Source organism: Perca flavescens, chromosome 22 (assembly GCF_004354835.1).
Source record: "Perca flavescens isolate YP-PL-M2 chromosome 22, PFLA_1.0, whole genome shotgun sequence".
Lineage (NCBI taxonomy): Eukaryota > Metazoa > Chordata > Actinopteri > Perciformes > Percidae > Perca > Perca flavescens.
The window spans coordinates 13,332,399-13,354,483 of record NC_041352.1 but is presented as its reverse complement, the minus strand read 5'-3'; the positions used below and the strand labels follow the sequence as shown (position 1 = coordinate 13,354,483).

The 22,085-nt window shown below is 39.8% G+C and overlaps 2 protein-coding genes across 2 annotated transcripts; one reads left to right on the top strand and one right to left on the bottom strand.

Annotated features, from left to right (window-relative positions):
• Nucleotides 1-986: 986 nt before the first annotated feature.
• cbln2b (cerebellin 2b precursor) lies at nt 987-3,900 on the bottom strand. Its single transcript, XM_028569423.1, has 4 exons — nt 3,832-3,900; nt 2,902-3,446; nt 2,135-2,254; nt 987-2,030 (listed from the first exon to the last, which is right to left on the bottom strand). Exons 2-4 carry the CDS (start codon nt 3,187-3,189, stop codon nt 1,833-1,835), a joined length of 606 nt encoding a protein of 201 aa, XP_028425224.1. The 5' UTR covers nt 3,190-3,446; nt 3,832-3,900; the 3' UTR covers nt 987-1,832.
• A 4,527-nt stretch (nt 3,901-8,427) lies between these two features.
• On the top strand, nt 8,428-19,726 carry fbxo15 (F-box protein 15). Its single transcript, XM_028569422.1, has 9 exons — nt 8,428-8,817; nt 10,826-10,930; nt 13,376-13,627; nt 15,181-15,384; nt 15,463-15,592; nt 15,709-15,791; nt 17,026-17,171; nt 18,860-18,984; nt 19,310-19,726. Exons 1-9 carry the CDS (start codon nt 8,633-8,635, stop codon nt 19,574-19,576), a joined length of 1,497 nt encoding a protein of 498 aa, XP_028425223.1. The 5' UTR covers nt 8,428-8,632; the 3' UTR covers nt 19,577-19,726.
• The last annotated feature ends 2,359 nt before the right edge of the window (nt 19,727-22,085 follow it).

Here is a 22,085-nt window from a genome sequence, read left to right as displayed (position 1 = left end):
ACATCTCAGTTCCAAAAAAATTGAATTTTCTGACTATTTTTTTGATGGGTCAGGCTTTACAGGGTTAAGACTTGTAACCCAAGTTGCAATATTAAAATAGGACAGTTGAATATATTATTGTTGACACGTTGCTCTAAATTAACATGTTTCTCTTCAACTGTGTGTTGTATTATCTGATTTCAGGATAGTATTAAAACAATTATTCATTAAAAGATTCTGGCACAAGTCACTTCTTTTCTTTGATTCAGATTTAGAGGTGGCCTTGAATTTAGTTTGGGGGGGGCGTCTGTGTGTGTGTGTTTGAGAGAGAGAGAGAGAGAGAGAGAGAGAGAGAGGAGGGAGTGAGAGAAGTTGTGTGTGTGTGTGTGCGTGTGTGTGTGTAATTATCCAAAAACTATGATTTTCAAACAAGATGGCATCCAACTATGTGATAGGAAAAAAGTACACCACAGGGGTGGGGACTCTTTGCGCTTGTTAAACTACAGTGTAGACTAGTTTTGCCTTCTTTTATCACACCATCCTCAAGCCTCCAACACGTGCGATTTTCCATCAAAATGTATGTTTTTTTTTTAATTCGGGGTGCGTTTATGCTCTATAACAGGAAGCGTTTCTTTTCCGTTTCTATCCGTCCTGCGCTGTGTACAGGCGCTCCTGTGTATTGTGTTGCAAGTTGATGCTCAGTATTTCCGTTCCACCAATGCTTTTCTTAAAAACTATATTTGCATGTCTAGTCGTTTATCTTATGAAAAAAAAGATAGATGTATTTCTTAGCGTGTAACAAGTGCTGCTGCGAGACTTTTTTAATGAGGAGTCTAACTGTAAATTTCAGCACCGCGGACAGCGACTAAAGCGAGCTGGTCACACTGTTTCCTCCTGAGGCCTTTGGTTTGGTCTAAACTAACTCTCTCACTTCGAATAATAATAATTGTCCCCCTGTTGTCTTAAAGTGCAAAGTCATGTAAATAAAAAGTGATAAATGCGCTTAGCCTATACAATACAATATATTTTATTAAGCGGGACATAGGATTCGTCTATTATTTCCACAATGTACATTTGGTGAGCAACGTCACTGAACATTAAATCAGTCAAAGCTACGCAGATTCCGAAATGTAGAACACACAATAATGTGAATATGTACTTTGTAAATTATATAAGTATTCTTTAATAAAAAGGCTCTTAGTCGTCTCTGGTGGCTGAAATATGTCGCCTTTTTTCTCTTTTAATAAACTTGTCGGCGGCCTTTTGGCTTATTTTCAATATGTTCAGCATCCAAACGCAACACCATTGACAGCACAAAACAGTAAAAGTAAAAACTTCCATTCGTGCAAAAAAAATGCCTTGGGCGTGAAAGCACTTCTTCTCAGGTTGTCCATATTTCCACATACTTCACTTGAACGGAAACCATATATTCTTTAAGGCTATACAAACATAAAATAGAGCATAACACACTCGGCCTGTCCAGGACGTCAGTTCTTCCACTCATCATCTTCTCCCTTGTCCATTTTGCCCAGGTACACACGTTTGTCTCTTGGCAAAGTTTGTTTTCCAAGCAAGAAAAAAAATCCACATTCCCGACAAGCGCACGCCACTGGCCGATTAATACGTTTAATCATCCAGATTGCGTGAAGTTGACTGATGAATATATGAAACTCCAAGGAAACGTTCATATTTGACTAGATAGTGGACGAGTGTAGGTATACAGATATTCGTCGGCTTCCTTGGCAGACAGTTATTTAAGTTGAAAATAAATGGCATGTTTTTTTTTTTGTTTTTTTCTTTTTGTTCCTCAACCTAAGCAGAATCCCGTGCGACGTGGATCATCGCAGATTAGATTATAGAGGAAAGACTAGAAAGCCTGAGAAGGTGGAGTATTTCCATCCGCCCATTAAGGTGCCCCGTTCCAGCTTCAGAGAGACGCGGTCCTCCCGTTCAACCATCAGCAGTACTCCGTTGCTTGCAGCCTCTCTCGTAACGTCCTGGTCACCGGCGAATGCTGATATAACCGGATAATCATTCTGCATCAGGTTCACCTGCAGGAGAGGGGAGAGTTTAGTCTCGCGCTCAGTTCTCTCGGTGTACAGAAATGCCATCTATTAAATGCTAAACGCAGACCAACTGTTTCGTAATTGCTCACCTGTATGGTTTGTCTGTTGTAGACCTTCACCACGTGAAAGCTGAAACTATATATCCCCCTCCTTGGAGCCTGGAAAACACTTGCTTTGAGATCGAAATGGTTGCCGATGTTCACTAAAACCTGTGACCAAGAAGGGCGCAAAATGAGACAGCGCTTTATCTCCCCCCTCCCCAATCTGCATGCTTCACTTAACACAACAGCTGATTTTGAAGTAATGTATTGTTCGTCTCTGCCACGCATAGCGACTACAGAGAGTCATCAGTCATACTCTGGTTCTGGTATGCCAAATGGTTTAAGGCTGCACACTCGCAGTTTGGGATGGGTCCCAATTTGATGAGTATAACAGGCCGCTGTCCAAAGACCTCAGCCGTGACAACTTAGTGGAACATCCGAGCAAAAGCAACACAATGCACATGTAATTTCGGCCGAGGCCTAAGACGCACATGTGATCAATGATCCTGCATGGGTGATCCCTCGTGTGGCAGCGCATCTTCTGAATCACGCCAATTACGCACAACATTAAACTAACCATTTTCAAAGGAAAGCATTGTGTTATAGGTTAAAGATATGTAGGGCTCTGATCACACAGAGCGGAAAAGAAATCAATGAAACATGACCTGAAAGAAGTTCTGCATATATATTTTTCATGGTATATATTGTAAAGAAAAAAAGAGAAAATGGCAATGGAGCTATGATATTGGCCCATATCTGATTAATAATCGACTTTTGCTGTACAGTGTAAGTGCTAAATTCAGTAAACATCTGACCTGGTCAAAGTAGATGGTCATAGACGTGTTGCTCATATCTGACGGCTCATGGTTGGTTCCACGCACGGCGGAAAAAGCCACCTTTGCCCCAGCGGAGCGGACTGATATGCCAAGTGAGGAGGTGACCGCTCCGTCCGAAGAAGGGTTTGAGTCGCACACCACAAGACACTTCCCTTCGAGGACGATGGGCTCCGACTCGTTCTGACCGAGGCAGAAAGCCACGTCGCATCCCAACAGGAGGACTAGTGCCAGTATGGCACAGGGTCCCGGGCAGCGCGCGGGCACCATTGTCGGATCGCTGATCCCGTGCACACTGATACAACCCGGCAGCCCCTTGGAGGTTTGTTAGTACTCGATCACCTGGTCCAGACTTACTCCTTTCTCTTATCCTCTCTCTCTCTTCCCCTATCTGTGATGCTCCCTTACTCTCCCAAACACCCTCTGACTCACAGACGCACTCAGACTCTCTCCGGCTGAGACTCCCCTCCCTCCTCGGCGTCTTAGTTGACTTTGGGAGAGTGTTCAGACAACTGTTGTTGTAAATCCTGATGATTTAAGAGACAAAGTGAGAATGTTCATATCAGACAGCAGTAGGAAAACAATTTCATATAGTTTAGTCATTAAACTTGAGTATATTCTATGTGCGTAAAAATGCTATCGTGCGTAAAATAAAGGCAGTCGCTGTCAATAAATACCACAATCTAAAAATCGCGTTTTTTTTGTTGATTTGTATTAATACAAATTTCCAAACCAACTATTTTTGCTACTGTGGATTGTTTCATATAACTGTGCGCCACAACACGTTGCAACACATTAATGTAACACATAAATTATGTTACAGTTATCTTTTCTCCTCGTTCTAATTGGTAATTATGGTTTAACAAGCACTTTGCAGCCATTTGTGTTGAGAAAAGGTAAATCACGACCTACCTGTGCAATCCATCCTACTGGTATGCTCTCTGTCTCTCGCAGACTGTGAACTGAGCGCTCAGATCGCTGCTGCTGAAAAAGCAAGAGTCTCTGGGCTCCCTTTCGAGGGACACCTCACGCCCATTCTTTGTGTGTAGCCACTGCAACAAGACTTCTCAGAAGTATCCCGCGATTAAGAGCACATGCGTGAACTGATAGCTTTGTTTACATAATAATCAGTCCGATGTTGTGAGCTCAAGGGCCCCTCGGGACGGCAGAGATCACTTGCTCTTAATGTCTGTCGTTTAAATGCTGTGGGATTCTCATGTCTCTCCCTGATTAATCCGGAATGAAGTGGATTGCAGCGGATAACCTTGTTGTTGCATGGTACATTCAGCATACATGTATACAGTATGTTACTAATTTAAGACTTAAACAAGCCAATATATATATATATATATATATGAGTATATGAGTCCAATAAAGATACTTGTGTGCCATCCAGTGGCGGATTTGACTTCTGCAGAATGCTTATCAGTGAAATCAAAGTATAACATTCATTAAAATATCAAACGTGTGTGGTATCTGGATTGCATGTTATATTGCTTGGTGTGTTCTCGCATATTAGAAATATAATTTTGCATACACGTCACATTTAACAAACACCACATAAGCAAGTTGAAAGAAGGTGACACTTGATAAAGCGCCCACTTCACAGTGAATGTCCTGCGCCGCTCTGTACAACCCTTGGCCTTTCTTTTCAATCCATGACATGTCGTCATCCTTTGAAGAGCCCTGTAGAGGGGGCCTATCAGTGCTCCATACCTCTGAAGAGTCTGAGAGTGGGCTTCATAAGTGGTGAACCCTCACATTAGACCTTTAATGAGCTGTCATTTTCCCTGTGTGAAGATAAGCTAACTGGCTGCATTATGCATGATGGCACTCATATCTGCAAGAGAAGGCACTGTATAGACTGTCTTCATCGGCTCAAGTAAATAGTGGGAGGAAAAGTCTGCATTTCCTTCAACATAATTCATTAAAGCCGTATTTTGAATGCATGCAAGCAAATGGATAGGCTGAGAGGACAAAATCAAATATTTTACTTAAGAATGTCACTATGAATAAGCATTAAAAGCATTGACACAAATGCAGAATATGAAGCTTCCATAAATGCAACGTCCTCATATAATGATCCACAACTTGCAGTACACAGAGAAGACATTATTTTAGACTTAATCATCATGATCCTTCCCCCTTTTCTCAGCCCCATTTGACAAACATTGCACTGTCAGAGCTAACTGACAAACCATGCGGAAGAGTGACATCAGGTATCCAAGAGCCACAGCTGACCCCAGGCCTTCAGAAGGACACACAGCTACAGAAAACTTCAAATGTCAAGTACGGGGGGACATGCAAGGGAAAGGGATGTGGCCTACATGGTATTGCCGTACCAGGGGGTGCCGTTGCCCTAAAAGGGACTTCACTTCCATCAGGCAAGCTGATCGGCTAGACTGACATCAGTGTTATGGTTATTTTCCCTGACAGCTAGCAGAGCCTACTGGCTTCCAGGAACAGGGAGGTCGATTATGGGATAGGTCTTAAAGCGAGCCATCTGCTTTTGCAAAGAAAAGGACTTCAGTCTGGGTTGGGGCTTTTTTTGGACAAACTACAGTATTTGTATTAACATAATTAATCTAATGATTTAGATTTGGTTTTGCTTAATGTAGGCTTCATTTGTTAGTGATCTTGCTGTCAAAATGAAGAGTCCACCTATTACACTTTGTCCTATCCTTAATACTTCTGTTACGAATATTATGGATTAACATCCTAAAAGGTCCACCCTGAGTGCTCACACCACCATATGCTTCACAAAGTTTAAAATGCCCACTTTATAACAAATATGTGTCCATCCATCTGCCTGCCTGTCCATCTGTTTGTGTGCAGCTATAAATGTATCTGCATCTCCATATCTGAAATGAGGTCAGTCTGTCAAAGGCATTCATTCAGTTCAGAGCTTTCTCTCTCTCACTGCACCCCTGAAAGAAACCTCTGAGTGAATTTTCTTATGCCTCTCTGGTCTTACATCAGTAAGATGTGACCTCTATCTAAGCATGTGTGAGGAGATAAATAACATCAATCTTGCCTGTTACTCCCCTGCTAGCGCTGGGCTAACACCCTGATGAGGAGTTATATTGCTTACCCAGAGAAAGGTTATAGCAGACTGTACTGTGCCTTCTGGAACTTACAGTAACTGGTATTAGTGTGTGTGTGTGTGTGTGTGTGTGTGTGTGTGTGTGTGCGAGCTATCAAATTGTATAAACCAAAATTGGTTTCATTTTGGGATAAGAAAGTTCCCTCAAGGTCACCAAATTTTAGCGGGTTACACTTACTTACCCTTATACTTAGGGTTTGGCACATTGTGGTTATGGTTAAGTCAGCAGGTAATCACAGTAAGTCAATGCAATGTATGTGTGTCCATATAGCTACATATCTCAACAATGTATTCAAATCATTTGAAACTGAAGTTTTGTTATCTAAGTTAAAGGGAACATAATGAAAAAAATCCCTTTTTCAGTGTGTGTGCACATACATTTGGGTATCTGGAGTGCCTACGAACCCACAAATTGTGAAATAAGACAACCCAATCAGTTTGTTGTGGGCTGTCTAGATCAAATTCAACAAGCCATTCAGATTTTTGCTCCCCTTCCTATAAACACATGCAGGCTTTTTGGAATATACTGCCCCCCATCTGAGTATCTCCACCCATGGCTTGAGAGACAGGTGCTAAAACTGAGAATTTCAGACAGAGGATGTATACAGGTGTATATTCAGACAGAGAGTATGAGGAAAATAATGTCTTTTGAACATTAAAGCATCTAAACGTGTTCTAGTAGAAACCCAAAATACAAGTATGAACCCGAAAATGTACATAATGTACCCTCAAAAATAATCAAAAGTATCTCTTTTGGTGAGTATTTTGGAAACCAGGCGTTACACTGTTGTGTTGCAACAGGATGATGATGATGATGATGATGATGATGATGACAATCATTGAATCATTTTTTATTCATATTTTGATATCTTTATTTACCAGAATGCATTGTGACACAATTACTTATCTAGGCTGCCAAAAAACAGTAAGGGCAAAAGGCAAACATTGTTAGGACAAAGAAATGCAGCAGGTTTCTAGCTGGAGGTGGTTTGCAGCTCCAGTCCCTCGTTAGCTTTTTCAATTCAGGCTGAAACAATCAAAAAAGCCTGTGGACTGTGTCATACATGACTCATATCCTACATTGACATATGCAGTAGGTAGGCTAATGATCTGTGTGTGTGTGTGTGTGTGTGTGTGTGTGTGTGTGTGTGTGTGTGTGTGCACATGTGTGTGAACACGTGGCCTTTGTATGTGTTGTGAAAAGTTAGCAATTACATTTATGCATATTCTGTTCTTAAGTACAATTCTGAGGTACTTGTACTTTACCGAAAGGGTTGTCCAAATCCAGGGTCTTGAATTTTGAATGCAGGACTTGTAGCCTAATGGAGTATTTTTACATTGAGGTTTCATTTTTAATGTATTTGAATTCTTCTTCCACCACTGTGTGTGTATAATTACATTCAGTAGATTACATACTGTATACATATAGGTTACATGTTGTGCAGTGTTGCATGTGTAGTTTCACCTTTCTATGCACCTTAATGTCGTTTTTGTTAATACTCAGCCTGTTAAAACTGTTAACGTCTTCTGTGGCTCTGGAGGAATTTTGTCAAGTCTGAGAAAATCACTCTGATTTTGTCATAAAAGCTATCTCACCTTAGGCTATGAGGCTACAAATTTAAAACCGAAAGCCTGCATTACGAATTGGGGGTGAGACGTTTTAAAGGTGTGGGTGTTTACAAGGCAGGGATGGTCTAAATAAAGTTGCATCAAGGATCCAGTGCTTCATGAGATTGACACCTACTAGAAACTGAAATTCACTCAGGTTCGAGTTTGACCGGGGGCGCCGGACTAGGGAAAAAGGGTACGGAGTAGGCTACCCAGGGCCCTCATGTGAGGAGGGCCCAAAAAGATGCTAGAATGAATAGCTGTAGATGCGGGGAGTGGCCCATAGAAAATGCCTTTCTACAGGGCCCAGAATTTTGTGCTAGGCCCCTGAGTTTGACCAATTTGTTTAGAATATTGTGAGTCCCTCTCATTTGGGTCAAAATCTTTCAAACCACAGCAATCCTGCAGAAATTATATTACATTACTACATGTCATTTAGCTGACGCTTTTATCCAAAGCGACTTACAATTGCTATCAGAGGTCGCACACCTCTGGAGCAACTAGGGGTTAAATGTTTTGCTCAGGGACACATTGGTTGATGTTTCGCAGTGGGAATCAGAAATCAGACCTAGATATTGAATGACAATCGAGCAAACAACGCCCAACATTATTTGAATGAAATCTTTTCTTCTTCTTCTTTAAAAAAACAAAAAAACAATTCAAATCACAGCCTGTGCATTAACATATTGCTGTAGCCTGTAGTCCGTCAACTCAAATTAACAGTTTATCCGCTTTTATTTTGAAGGCAGATATCGCCACTTCCCACCGGAAATTTGTATCTGCACGTGGAAGGAGATTGACCGGACGTCACCATGGCGACTGGACGCGGACCGACAGTTATGAAATATAACGCTATCACAGTTATTATTTGACATAGAAGTGGCTCCAAAAAGGAGAAGAGACTTTTAAACTAACTTACGGAGTTTACATAGTAACGGTTGTCCATTTAGCATCATCACGTTATACTCCGCGCGTGGCCTGCATGCAAGCGTTTTTAAACAAATGGCTCGTAACATGGCCTCAACTAACGTTACCTATAGAAATGATCTCGCTTCTGACTCAAAGGGGTCAAGACCAGTAAAACAAATGGCGGCACCAAAAGCAGTTACTTCTAGAGTGCGGGCAGTGAGGACGTTCAAAAGAGCTGACAAATCATCTCCAGCTTCCACTCTGAACTTTATGGAAAGGTAATCTATCAGAGCGTGCTCGTATTTTCACCTGCGTGACATTCAACACTTCAGCCAGCCAGTGTTCAGAACCTGTGGCAAGTCAAGGCTTTATTGCTCTGTATTGTAAAATGATTTATAGACCGTTTGCAGCAACACACAATACAAGCACAGCAAAAATCAATACAGGTGGAAGACCTTATACTACATGTTCAAAATTAAACGTTGGGCAGGTCAGACAGTAACGTTAGCATACAATTCCTCACTAGCGATAACTGTCTTTGTGATTGTGTCAAACAACAAGGGTGTAATGCAATTAAAGCAGATACATGTTCATATTTAGCAAGGTTACTGTTTTACCATGCACACCAAAAGTAATATTTTGTTATTTTATATAGGCTGTATTATTCAGGGCTGCTCCCTCTTAGTCGATTCGGTCGTTTTGGTCTTAGTCAACTTAGATTTCTTTAGTCCATTAGTCATGTTTTATGCTTTTTTCATGCTGAATGACTTATTTCAAAGAAACGTACGAGCACATGTCTGGTAAACACAAGAATTAAAGTGGTGCTTTTGCATGACTCTTTGCGGAGAAACTCAGATTTACAGATCTGTCGATTAAATCAACTAATTGATTAGTCGATACAATTGAATGAGTGTTAGTCGACTAAGCATTTCTTTAATCGTGCACAGCCCTAGTATTATTATTTTTAAAGACCTCTGTGCACAGATGAATCTTTCCTTTTTGAAATTGGTCACAGTTGGCTGGAACATTTCATAAAACAATGCAAACACTTGACTGACAGCTACCCTGAAAAAAATATGTAGCCTAGTTTAGATGAGGGCGGCCACTAAAAAAGTAATAGTTTCTTTTTTAGTTCATCAATTACGATTAATTCTACAAAACCTCAGGAAAAAGGGAAAGATGCCTGTCACAGTAAAACAAAACGCAAATCCTCACGTTTGAGATGCTGGAACAGAGAATGTTTTATATTGTTGCATTATTTGAATTAAACTCATAGTAAATTATCAAAAGTGATTCATTTTATGTTGATCCCCTAATCGATGAGGCCTAATGGACTACTTGTTAGAGTTCTAGTTTATTCAGCATGAATAATGTGGATATTACAAAGCATACAGACAGTATAAAAATACAATATTTACTACCAATTTTGGATTGTGGACATACTGTAACTTATGACTTGGGTTGCGTGTCATCAACTCTACTGGCCATCTTTTCCAAAAAATACTCTAATCATTATCTCTGTATATGTTGGCTCACAATATCAATGAGAGGTTAACTATTTAGGTGATTTGAATCTGATTTATTTATTCTGTGTCTCATTCCTGAAGTTGTTTCATCTAGTTGCTGCTTGATATGCAGTGAAGTGTCAGTGATTGACCAGGCAGGTAATTTGAACACGGATATATTACTTACTCAAGAGATTAAAATTGGATGGCATTGACATAATTAAACAGGACAGGTGCAACCAGACATACCAGATCAATATTTTTAAATAACAGATCATAAGGAGAACATCTTTTCACAACTTTTTTCAGCATTTTTCAATATCCAAACATACTCATACCAAGAAAGATAAAAGGTCTAACATTGGTGACTTGAGAATGGATCTCACTCACACTATAATTCATCACTTCTTCACGTCTTTTTCAGATGCCGCACTTTTATCTGAGCAGATGTGTTGTCTTTTAAGAATGTAACACCCTCTTCTGTTGTTTTTTTGAGTTAGGCATATTTTCATATTAAAATCTTGTAAGAGCATTTTGCAAAAACCTGAATCCTGAAGTTAATGTTTGTTTTATACCAAATCTACTGAATCAGAGCACCAACACGGGTCATTCCATTTTGTTGCCAGAAGTGTATGATTGCCAAGTAGCCTGTCGAGAGCACATTTGTCTCATACACCAGTGCCTCTAAAGAACCGCATGCTGAACAAAAGGTGGCATCAAAACACTGGTGTCACTTCCTTGTAGGGATGTCTAATTACCATTTTTTTCTCTCTCTCTGTAGACTGCCATCTGAGATCCTTTTCAAGATTCTGTCATACCTGGATGCCTCCGCTCTTTTCAGCATCAGCCACGTCAATAAGCTCTTCAATCAGCTTGCTAATGATAAGTAAGTATCAGCCAGGTCTTGTTAATGGAACATACATAGTACCAGGGTTTTCCCTACTATTATAAGTCTTAGGTGCAGCACCGAGCCGTTTTTTGGCAGCAAAACTGCCAAAAACGTTGAAAAAAAAGCATCAAACAAACTGAAAGACTTTTCTCAAATCTAATGGTTGTAGTTGTAATTCTTTAACAAGTTTTGTTTTTAAGCTTTTTGAGTGTTTTTAATTTATTATCTGCTCTATCTTTTCCAATGTTTTAGATACATATATGGTGATGATAACTGTCCAAATTTATGCCAAATTGTATATTTTCTTTATTGAGAAACATCACATTTTAAACCCCACCGCCAAATATGTGCACCTAAGTCTTCCACAAACCAAGGGGAAACACTGCAGTACAATAAATACATAACAATGTTAGGAGTCCAATCCAACAGTAAGTAAAAGACAGCTTACAAGTCAGGGAATTTCTGAACACTGCACCCTTCTTGTTAGTGAAAAAGTAAGTGAAATATCTTCACTCACTACGTCAAAGGTGACCCCAAAAATATTCGGTTTGCTATCAAAGAAGACTTAAATAACTAAAATATTCCCTTTAGAGCTGAAACCAGTGAATGTTTGACATTTCTGATTAAATGTCAGACATTTCTGATGCGCGCGCTCTCTACTTCTACTCTTTTACAATCCTCTTGTCATAATGTTTTTCTGCCACAAACGCAAACGTTGCTTCTGCTTTACACGGCATATAACGCCGCGGCTTGCTTGTCTAGTGTGTGGGATCTGGCGATCATTGAGGCGGACGGATCATGCTGTAGGTGGCGTACTGGATCACAGCTGTGCTCATGTATTTGGCCGTGGCACAATGGCACAGTGGCCATTCCAGCGATCAGTGTTACAATAATATGTTCATCCACTACAGTTATTAATGTTAACGAGCACTTTCAGCTCTGTATTCTCAGCATTAAGCTATTATGTGAGAGACTCATTCATGCAGGTTTATTTTGGACAACACAACTTATTTTACTTTTTTTGGGATCAGCTTTTACCTTTTCAAAATCTACACTTTAGATTTTCTTTTTCCAGACATTTTCAGTTAAAGATTTAAAGGTCCAATGTGTAGGAATTTCTCCCATCTAGCGTTGAGATCATATATCGCAATCAACTCTCTCGCGCCATGCAGTTCAAAGTACGGCTTCGGTAGCCTTCACGCTTCAAAAAGCCGGTCTCTTGCTCTTTTCAATATCCTTTTTTCTTTTTCTGGGTGAAGACTGTTGCTGAAATTTGGATTTTGAATATGTGTGGTCCTCCATGTTTCCTTCTTCAAACTTGTCGGGGCTGGGAAGCGACAATACCCATTAGCAGCATTAGCAGCACCTGTGAGTTTATCCTGTGACAGCGAAAATGCAAAAGGCGGAGCAGTATGTCCTGTATGTCCCTTACTGGCTAACGTATTTCAAGATGGCGCATGAATATGGAGTGTCTACCCCAGTTCATGCAAATGCAAATGTAAAATTTCAAGCCAAAAGGAATACTTGGAATTGATGGTGGGGGTAAATATTCATGAAAAAGGACAAGTTAGTCAATGGGCAACACAGATTTTGTTACACACTGGACCTTTAAATCGCTGCCGCCAAGATGCTTCTCCATCGGTCACGGATCATGAAAAGTGAAACTTAAATCTGTCATGGAGCGGTTGGATTTATTTTTTACGCACTTTTGATTTAATAATTTTTTTCATGATCACAGATTTGTTTAAAAGTTTCTTTCTTTTCAAATTTTTATTTACAGCAGTAGGCTATATGTTATTTATATAGGCTGTATATTAACTTATTGGGTGAAAACAGGTAATATGTCAAATCAGACATTGACCACCCCCATCTAGCCAAAATGTCATGATCCTCATTTCAGAACGCCTTTTGCGAAGATTTGACTGTGAGATTTGCAGTCAAATCGGGCTCTTTCGCTCGAAGCATCGAATATTCGACTATTCGGGGTCACCCCTAGTGACACCTAACCTTGTTTCACTCCAAAATGTTGTAATGGTTGCTATTGGCAGTAGCAAAACTAGTAGTGATTCTCTAAAACTAGCAGGAGTAATGATACTTAGAACAGAAACTAATGTTCAATGGTCAGCTCTATGTCCTGACAGGTTGTAATTTGTGCTGTGAATTTTTGCTTTTATGGCCTGTAAAATCATATATTAACTTCCCTGAAACCTAAACTATACCTTTAGTAAGATCTTCCACCTATGAGTAGCACTCTAACAGGAAATGAAACCTTTATCAGAGTTCATCATTTTTCTCAACCAACACAAATAACAGAAGAATATATATGCATTCAAGAACATGTGCGAAGAGAATAGCAGACCTATAACAAATTAGCATGTCACACTTATTTCACATAATTTAATTTGTCTATTAACATCTCACCTTTCTATACCATAAATACAGTGCTCTGTGGAACAAGATATACATAGCAGAGTTGGGCAAGAATAAAAGGCGGAAACCTAAGCGCATAGATGAGATGCGGGACAAGATGCTGCTGAAGATAGCCACAGTGGCGGTGCATGATCGGGATGCGGGCGACTGGAAGTGGCTGCACTTCAAGACTGTAGCCGAATGTGACATGGACTATGGTTTAAGACGTCTTGGACTCATCAGCAGCTATACTGGACTGCCCAATCAAACAGAGCATGTCCTCAGGTAAGAGACAGAGAGAGGCAAAAACTGCTTTTGAAAAACCACTTAGATAAAGTACCTGAGGTGTATGATTTGCTAAATGTACCAGGCACTTAATTTCACTTACCAGACACTTGAGTAGCATGGCATGGCAGCGTTATATGTGAGTTAAGCTAATTGTTTTACCATGTATTTTCAAGCATTTCAATCCCTAAGCTACTGAGGTGAGAAAAATATCTCATTATTTCTCTAGGAATCCTTGTGTCAATTAGTTTAATATTTTACAGTTTGCTGCTTTACTTTATTTCAGCTAAAAGGAGGTGTCTGGATCATACTTTGTATACCAATGCCATAATCTGCCATCTCTTTGGGATGTCTAGCTGCTTTCACAATTGAAAGCAGCTCTGTAGGCATTATGGGAACCCCTGCCCTGTTTGTGGTTTGCAAACAGTAAAACTTTGGAGATCTACCCTCGCTGTCAAGAAAGTTCAAGGGTAGAGATCAGAGGACAGTTCAAGCCGCTGGTTTGTTTTTCATATCGCACATAATGACACTTTCTTATTAAAGGTGAGAAAGGAGGTCTCTGTCTGAGCGAGATGCCTGCTCAGGGGGATGCCAGCACGCAGGGGAAAGCTCCCTCATCGCCTCCACCGCAGTTTCTGCTGTGTTTTTATAACCTCTGATTGAGGCTGTGCAGCACTCAATTTTGAGTTCTGCGGCAGTCGCTGTGGTACAGAGGGGAAGTAGAAATAATTGTGTTCTTTGCAGAGGCTGTCTGAATTGTTGAAATAAATTACTTAGCCCCCCCAACTTCCCATCCACAACACACACCCACACATTTATCCGCACACATCTTCCCCTTCCTCCCGCCTCCCATCATCTCAGACTATTCCCTGTGGGGAGTTTGTCTGTTAGAGACACCGAGGAGCATGCGATTTACCTTGGTAATAATCATTTCACAAGACATCACACACACACAGACAATGCTAAGCAAAATCCCCTGGGTCATCTGGGGGCCCCTGCGCTGCTCCAGTTTTTAGCTTTGTTCCTCCACTTAATTGATATTGGATGGTGCCTCAGCGAGACACCGGCTGCATCCCACTAGGGGCAGACCTGAATCACAGTTTAGACAGAATTGGATCAAGAGATTTATCACAACAGCTGTGGTTTCATTTCATTTGTCGCATATCATTTCATTAGTAAAAACAGCTTAACTAGAGTCATACTACTCCCCGCTGCTATTAAAAGAAACCTTATAGCCATTAAACTCATAGTTCGCCTGATTTAAAGAGCAAGCGTCAACACTGCCCAATTATTTGCATTGTGTTGACTTCAAATAAATGTGTGAAGATTGATTTTTGCTCAGCAATTGCAATTCACTGGTGTCTTCATGTGTCTATTAGGGAATAATAAGTGAGTAATTTCCCAATTTACAAAGTAAGACCCCTGTTAATTTCACTTTTCATTTAGTTTCTCCAACTATACTACACTGCATATAAACAATTGTACATGCTTTTATTGCAGAATATCTGTCACATCTCTTTGCTCTAATCCTGCATTGTGTTATCTTATTCTAGAAGCATCCACGTCACCTGGGAGCTGACCGTCTCTGATAAGTCCGGGCATGAGGGCACATATGAGCCAAGCTGGTCTGAGTTCTGCGAGACTTCTGTGACACTGTGCTGGAGCGGAGGAGGCTGCTTGCCCAACTACCAGCAGATTTCCACCCTTCAACTCCACGGTGTGAGGAGGGTAGCCCTCAACTGCCCCGGCTTGAAGGCGTAAGACAGCATCTCTATACTCTCTGTTTCCTCTTTTCTCTCAGTGAAACCTATAGTTTTTTTTGCTTGCTCTGTCAGACCTGGCTTTAGGTCCCTCATGGCAAAGTTAGACGTGCAGGATCTAACTAAAAGCGCGCAGGTCATTGGCCAGGACAAACTGGTTGAACTGAAACTGCTACAACCTGGTATCATCATTGGCGTCTGGAAGGTAATTACTTTGCCTGCTATTTTTTTAAAATGTATTATTTATTTGTTTGTAGTAGCTGAAAAAATACACCTTTTGACTTAAAATGATGAGAATTTAAGTGATGGCTCTCTTTGCAGGACCGGTGCTCCGTTGCCTTTGTCATGTTCACCCTCCACTTCCACAGGCTGGTGGAAAGAAGCATCCTGGGATCTGCTGTTTGGTAGGCTGCACTTGAACAGGAACAGTCTTTTTATTCACATGCTTAAATTGCGTGCAGTGTATCACCATCAGATGGTTAGGGCTCAGATTCAAAGGATGCCATTCATTTCATGCCCCTGATGTGACCCATCTACCATGTACAGCAGGGTGAGATTTGAAGCGTCCGCATCACTGGCACCTGTATAGCACCATCACAGTGGATAATGTAACTGTACCCCATTTTTATATGCGTCAGGACCAGTTACACCAGTTATTTTTTGTATTGCAAGCAGTTCAATTTAATCATTAGCAGAGCTTTAAACAGAGAGAGGGTAATTCATTTTAGGATAATACATTTTAGAATTTGCTTTTGTAGTGTTTAGTTTGAATTTAATTGAGTCATTAAAAACCAATGGGCTAGATCAGTGGTTGCCAATACAGGGTTTAGGGCTACTAAAAGTACCCCAGGAAGAAAAAAATTAAGGAATAACAGATTAAAATGTTAAACAAAAATGTCTAAATTTTTTCAGATTTTGCTGTCTTTCTTGTCCTATACTGGATACTGTCAACTCTTAGGCCTCTTAAATCCCTGTGACGATTGGTCCCAAGTAGCTATTATTTTATAGGTTCACAAGCCACAAATGTTAGGAACATTGTTGGGCCAAACCATCCAGTGTTAACATTTTCAATGCATCTAAAAAATAAACAATTCAAAGTTATGTGATTATATGTGATAAGTAAACAATATTTATTTATTCATTTATTCACAAAACTCACAAACTTAATTAAGAAAAATGCTCAATATTTGTTGCCTTGTATTTATTATGCTCTCATACACAAACAAGTGGTGCAACTTGGCAACACTGTGCTGCAACACAGACAACAACAAACACAGAGAAGCAATGGTTCCACACCCAGTGTAGCTTTAGTGTTGAAGCTCAGAGTGCAAATGCTGGTTTTCTTTTAGGATTTTCTTTTACTGGAGTCGCTGTATAGTCTTGAAGGTGATTCACTGGTCATCTGAGAGGAGAGACAACGTATCAGCAGGACTACACAGGATTCTTGATACTGCCACACCTATTGTGTGTTGGACTTGAGTATAGTGTGGACATAGCCCCCTCTCCTGGTTTCGTATGGGAATACAATGTTGTAGCACATCACGGCTACAGTCCACCGAAGTAACACACCTCTTGACTGTTCTCTTCACTCACTAACAGTTTTTAGTTTTGTCTACCTTTTCTCTTTTCTTCTTCCAGTCCCTATGTGATGCCAGTCATCAAACCCCCTTTTGATGACATAGACCCTGAATATGGTCTCCATGGTTACCAACTACACATTGTTCTCCACGGCACTGTATGCAATATCATGTCACAAAGCTTTTCCAAGCTCTTCTGCCAGAGAAGTAAATTATTCATGCTCATATTCATGAAGTCACTGTATGTCTACTGTATTGTGTGGGTCATTTAAAAACTCTAGTCTTTTTAATAAGAGGTGTTAGTCACATGTACGTTAACTTTTAGAGGAATACAAAGCAAGGGTAATGTAAATTTGTTTTTTTCTTTCTTTTTAACATATTGAAAATGCTAATTCCTCTGTAGCCACATGTCCAATTCAAACAGACTCAAACACGGCTCGTTTTCTCAGGCCATCAGGATAGGGATCGCGGACATCTATATTCTCAGCCTTGCCTAGCACAATGTCCTCTGTGAATCCTTCACAATGTCCTCATAAATCCCCTTCACATTTGCATATTTGCACTGAAACATATACTGTACTAGCCTGGCTCCGCCCTCCTATGTACTTCCGCTCAATTTTCATTTTCCTTCAGTACACCGTCTGGGTTTGCGGTATGTTCTTGGGTTTTCTCCGGCCAAATATTTGGCCGTCCAATCAGCGAACAGAGGGAGTGGCTGAGAACGATGACGTTGAGGTTCGGTAACCTTCGGTTCCGTACTAATGGCGGCGGAGAAAGATGCAAGGGAAGCCATTCGGTCCGTTGTTGCAATGCTGCCGAATATCCAGAAGTTAAAGCCCGAGCAAGAACAATCTTAGCTAAGCTAGCGATGCTAAGCCGACGTCACGACCAAACGTTAGCGATTAGTTATGGCAGATCCAGAGTGGCTCTGGGCAGATCCAATAGTTTTAAACTTGAACAGAGTACCGCCTTCAAGGAAGTTAACACTTGTCAATGGAGAGTGGCCAGACTCTCTGTACAAGAAATGTACGAGAGTCTGGTAGGACCAGGCTAATACTGTACAAGATTGCCTTACAACTGTGACATATGTATGTTTTATATATTTATTGCACATTTTTTAGCACAGTCTAAATAGTGTGGCATGTTTGGCATGTTATAAAAATATGATTAGTTATGATCACCAATAAATTACTTGTATTTAAGATCATGTTATTGCTTGTAGATCGAAATCGAGGTAACATTATCTCATGTGATTACCATGCTTTTGAAATGACAAAACTTTTTACTTTGATGCATCTTTAGCCTTAAAGGTCCCATATTGTAAAAAGTGAAATTTCCATGTCTTTTTTTTATTATAAAGCAGGTCGAGGTGCTATATAAATACTGTAAAAATACCAAAACGCTCAATCCACAGAGAGAGGCACACAGCCAATATTAAGCAAGGATGCCTTTAAATGAGCCGTCAGGACTTTTGTATGGTTGTGATGTCACAACTTTACTATATATTAGGTAGATAGTGCCGCTATAGTACCGTTACACTCATTCCCTGGCTGCAATGACGGTGCAGAGGCGTAGAGTACAGATGTGGAAGACCCGGAAACATTGACCAATCACAGCAGTCCAGGGTTTTTCAGGAGAAGGGCTTCAAGAGACAGTTAATAAAACAGAGCGTCTCAGACAGAGTTTTAATACAGGTATATTTACACAGACAGTATGAGTTTGTTTTTTTTTACCATTAAAGCATGTAAACCTGTTCTAGTAGAAACCCAAAATACAATTATGAACCTGAAAATGAGCATAATATGGGACTTTTAACAAATCAATTGACCTAACAATAAAGTGCTAATTATTATAGTGTAAAGACTTACTTGCCATGTGTTGTTGTCTTTGACCAGCTCAGATCTCTGACGGTCTAATCCAGCTGACTGCCATTAGCAGGGCAATCTTATCGAGGCACACACCTCTATCTGGCAGCATTACCCTTCCCTGGAGGTGTGAGGCCCTGCAGGGCACAGTGGAGGTACAGCATGTGTTGGTGGCTACTTGCACACGGTTTCACTATGTGTTATAGGAAGAAAGAAAGTGTTAAAAGTGCAAATTAAAGAGATACCACATGCTAGTTTTATTGTAATGCTCACAGATCTATTAAAATCTATCTCCAGCCTAAGGAGAATACAGTTGTTATCTCTCATTTGATCATGACTTTTGACAACATAACAGAAGATAAAGATTTTTAAGAAGTAATACACTACATAATTTACTTAATAGAACCCCACTGAAATCACAATGATTGTCCACACAGAAAAGAGGTCTTGACATTTGTTTATCTGTCAACTTTTTGCCAGAATTGCTGCATTATGAGTCTAACTCTACTGGATGAATTCAAGAAACCCTTCTGGTGTGTCACCTCTCCTGTTTCCATGGAGCTTGAGAAGACCCCCGTCTCCTATGACTATGATGGTGAGCACTTCCTGATCCACTATCAGGACTCAGATGGTCAGATGAAGATGAAATTTGTATGGATGAAGGAACAGAAGCAGTTTGTTCTTACCAATTTAGTTGTCTATGTGACTGTTTCCAAAGTCAACAAGCATTTCAGTAGAGAATACTGAACCTGCAGTATTTCTGGAACATGTTTTGAGGTTTTTAATCATTACAGAGGCTTAATATGATTTTGCTTTTTAATATTTCAATTAAACATTATATCAGACCACCAGAATTTATTTAGTGATATTTTGTGTATACAGAAGATGTTGCAGTTCAAAAATATATTTACCACAGTGATAACACATTTTCATTATTTTGTTTTTAAATGCTGAATAAATGAATACATTAATGAATTCATTAATAATTCATGATTGGCTTTGAAGTTTTACTTACCTTTTTTTCAGTTTACAAATGTGTCCTCCTGCTAGACTTAATAATACTGTCATTTATTTTCCTCTTGCTACTTACAGTTTTAATATATTAATTATTAAGTAATTATTGTATCATTTTCTTACATCATGAAGATAGAAGAATGGGAATTATTTTTTTTAATGGCCTAATTTAAATAGAATGAATGATTTATTACTAGTAGGAATTAGCTTTATTTGCCAAGTATGTGTACACATACAAGGAGTCTGAAGTCAGTTTGAAGTTGCTCGAATGTACTTAAACAAAGAATAATTTACAGTAGTGTTTTGCATTTGCAATTGCAGCAAAAGACTTCCGTTTTTTTGTTGCAAGTGAAGACGCATATTTTCAAATCAATGCAATACATTGACATGCAGCCATGTGCATTAGTCACCGTAATACATCTGAAAAAGACAACAACTGTTGGATTTTAAGTCAGAAGCATTCTCACAGATGTGGATCTTTATTATGGTGACAACTGAGTAGACCGTCTTCACCCCCTAGTAGTATTCACATTGAATATGTATCTATTGTCTACTCTATGTTTAAATAGGAACCTAAGCTTAGAGGTGATCCAGGTAATTGCAGACATTTTCTCCCTGCCTTATACTGTATTACACCACTCCACTATGACATTCAGTGACTCAGAAATCATTAAGACATGCACTCTAAGAGGATAATTTTACCGGGGTACCGAATTGGATGCTCCATTTACATTGAATCACTTTTGTATACAGAAAAACCTTGTGCCCTTGTTGGAGGAAAGAGGGTAGTAGGAGTCGGTTGTTGCACGGAGGCTTTCAGAAATGTTGCCCACATCACATTAAGGAGATTCAATAGTATCTTTGTCATCCTTCCTCATAGCTGCTTTCCTCACTTTGCAGATCTGTTCTACCTTAAAGTATCCAAATTACGGATATATTAATTATTAATCATTCTTAATCACTAATAATTCTCATTAGAGTTCCGTCTTTCATGTATTTGGTGTATTTGCTATTTTCCTTTGTTGTACATGGATTCACTTTTGCCAAAACCATTGTGTCGGCAACCCTGAGCAGGGACTAAGATTTTTAAAGCATCTACCCTTTAATTATCTTGATTATTCTGGATTTGCTAAATGTGTGCATGCTTTATATGTGAAAATGGAATGAAAGTTTTTTTTTGCTTTTGTATGGTTCACGCAAATCAAGTTTTGGTTCCTCTTATGGTGGCATTTATACCTGAACACCACATTACCTCAATTGCATTGTCAGCCATTATGCAATCACTTTTAGATGACAATTGAGTTTAATGTCCACACCCTGGGCAAGTCTGGCAACAGCAATAGAATTAGTGTGGGAGCAATTGTTGGAAACAGTTGCTGTGCTGCTGGGCCAGCACTGCTGTGGCAATACAATATCTCTGGGTAATAGGATTTCAGAGGCTTCCCTTCCTTTTCTCTGTGAGGGTCATCATCACCTTGAAAAGATGCTTATTTTTCTAAACACATCACCAACTGCATTGGCACTAGATCCAAAATCGTTTGGGGAAATGAGCCAGAGGGGAAAAAAGAGGGGCAACAGTATGTGAGGTGATTTTTTTTTTTTTGTCACAAGCTTCACACTTGAAATTGAGACAAAAAAAAACAACCTGTGATGAGAGACACTGTCTAAATCATAAGGACTCCATGTGTTGTCATATTTTTAACATTTTACAGGCCTTATGCTCTCCGACTCCATCCATGTCAGGGCTGTTGAATGGCCAAATATCTGTTGAATGACTATATGGATGAAAGCCATATAGCGGTACATTGGATTGCTGACTTCATGGACGCCTGCACTGACAAATTACATAAAATTGGCCATAGGACTGAACGATGTGTACTATGTATGACTTTCAGGTTACAAGTGTGTTAGAAAACATTTTCATCACAGTGACCTTCATTCTACTGTTTGCTGTCACATCAGCTGTTGCAAACTGCCAATCCTTCATTCTTCATTTTATTAGAAAAGCCAGGAGCCAAGGGTATTGTGGGCCAGTTAATGGACTCGCAAGAAAATGAGCTACTTATCCAAACGTTTGAGTCTGAGTAATGGCTAAACAAAGACTATGGATTTAGGGTACAAGGACCATGTAGGTTTGACTGAAAGCACTGTATTTACAAAGAATCTATGAAGAATTATAATTGAAAAATACAACAATAAATGTATACAAGCATGCAAATGTATATTTATTTGAATATATTTT

What these genes read in the sequence shown, in the direction of transcription:
- cbln2b (XM_028569423.1), bottom strand. Translation starts at nt 3,189, where the DNA reads ATGGTGCCCGCGCGCTGCCCGGGACCCTGTGCCATACTGGCACTAGTC. An exon ending in TGACCATCTACTTTGACCAG is followed by an intron (nt 2,255 to 2,901) that starts GTCAGATGTTTA and finishes TCTTGGTCACAG; the next exon opens with GTTTTAGTGAACATCGGCAA. An exon ending in ACAACAGACAAACCATACAG is followed by an intron (nt 2,031 to 2,134) that starts GTGAGCAATTAC and finishes CCTCTCCTGCAG; the next exon opens with GTGAACCTGATGCAGAATGA.
- fbxo15 (XM_028569422.1), top strand. Translation starts at nt 8,633, where the DNA reads ATGGCTCGTAACATGGCCTCAACTAACGTTACCTATAGAAATGATCTC. An exon ending in AATCAGCTTGCTAATGATAA is followed by an intron (nt 10,931 to 13,375) that starts GTAAGTATCAGC and finishes CCATAAATACAG; the next exon opens with TGCTCTGTGGAACAAGATAT. An exon ending in CAAGCTCTTCTGCCAGAGAA is followed by an intron (nt 17,172 to 18,859) that starts GTAAATTATTCA and finishes GTCTTTGACCAG; the next exon opens with CTCAGATCTCTGACGGTCTA.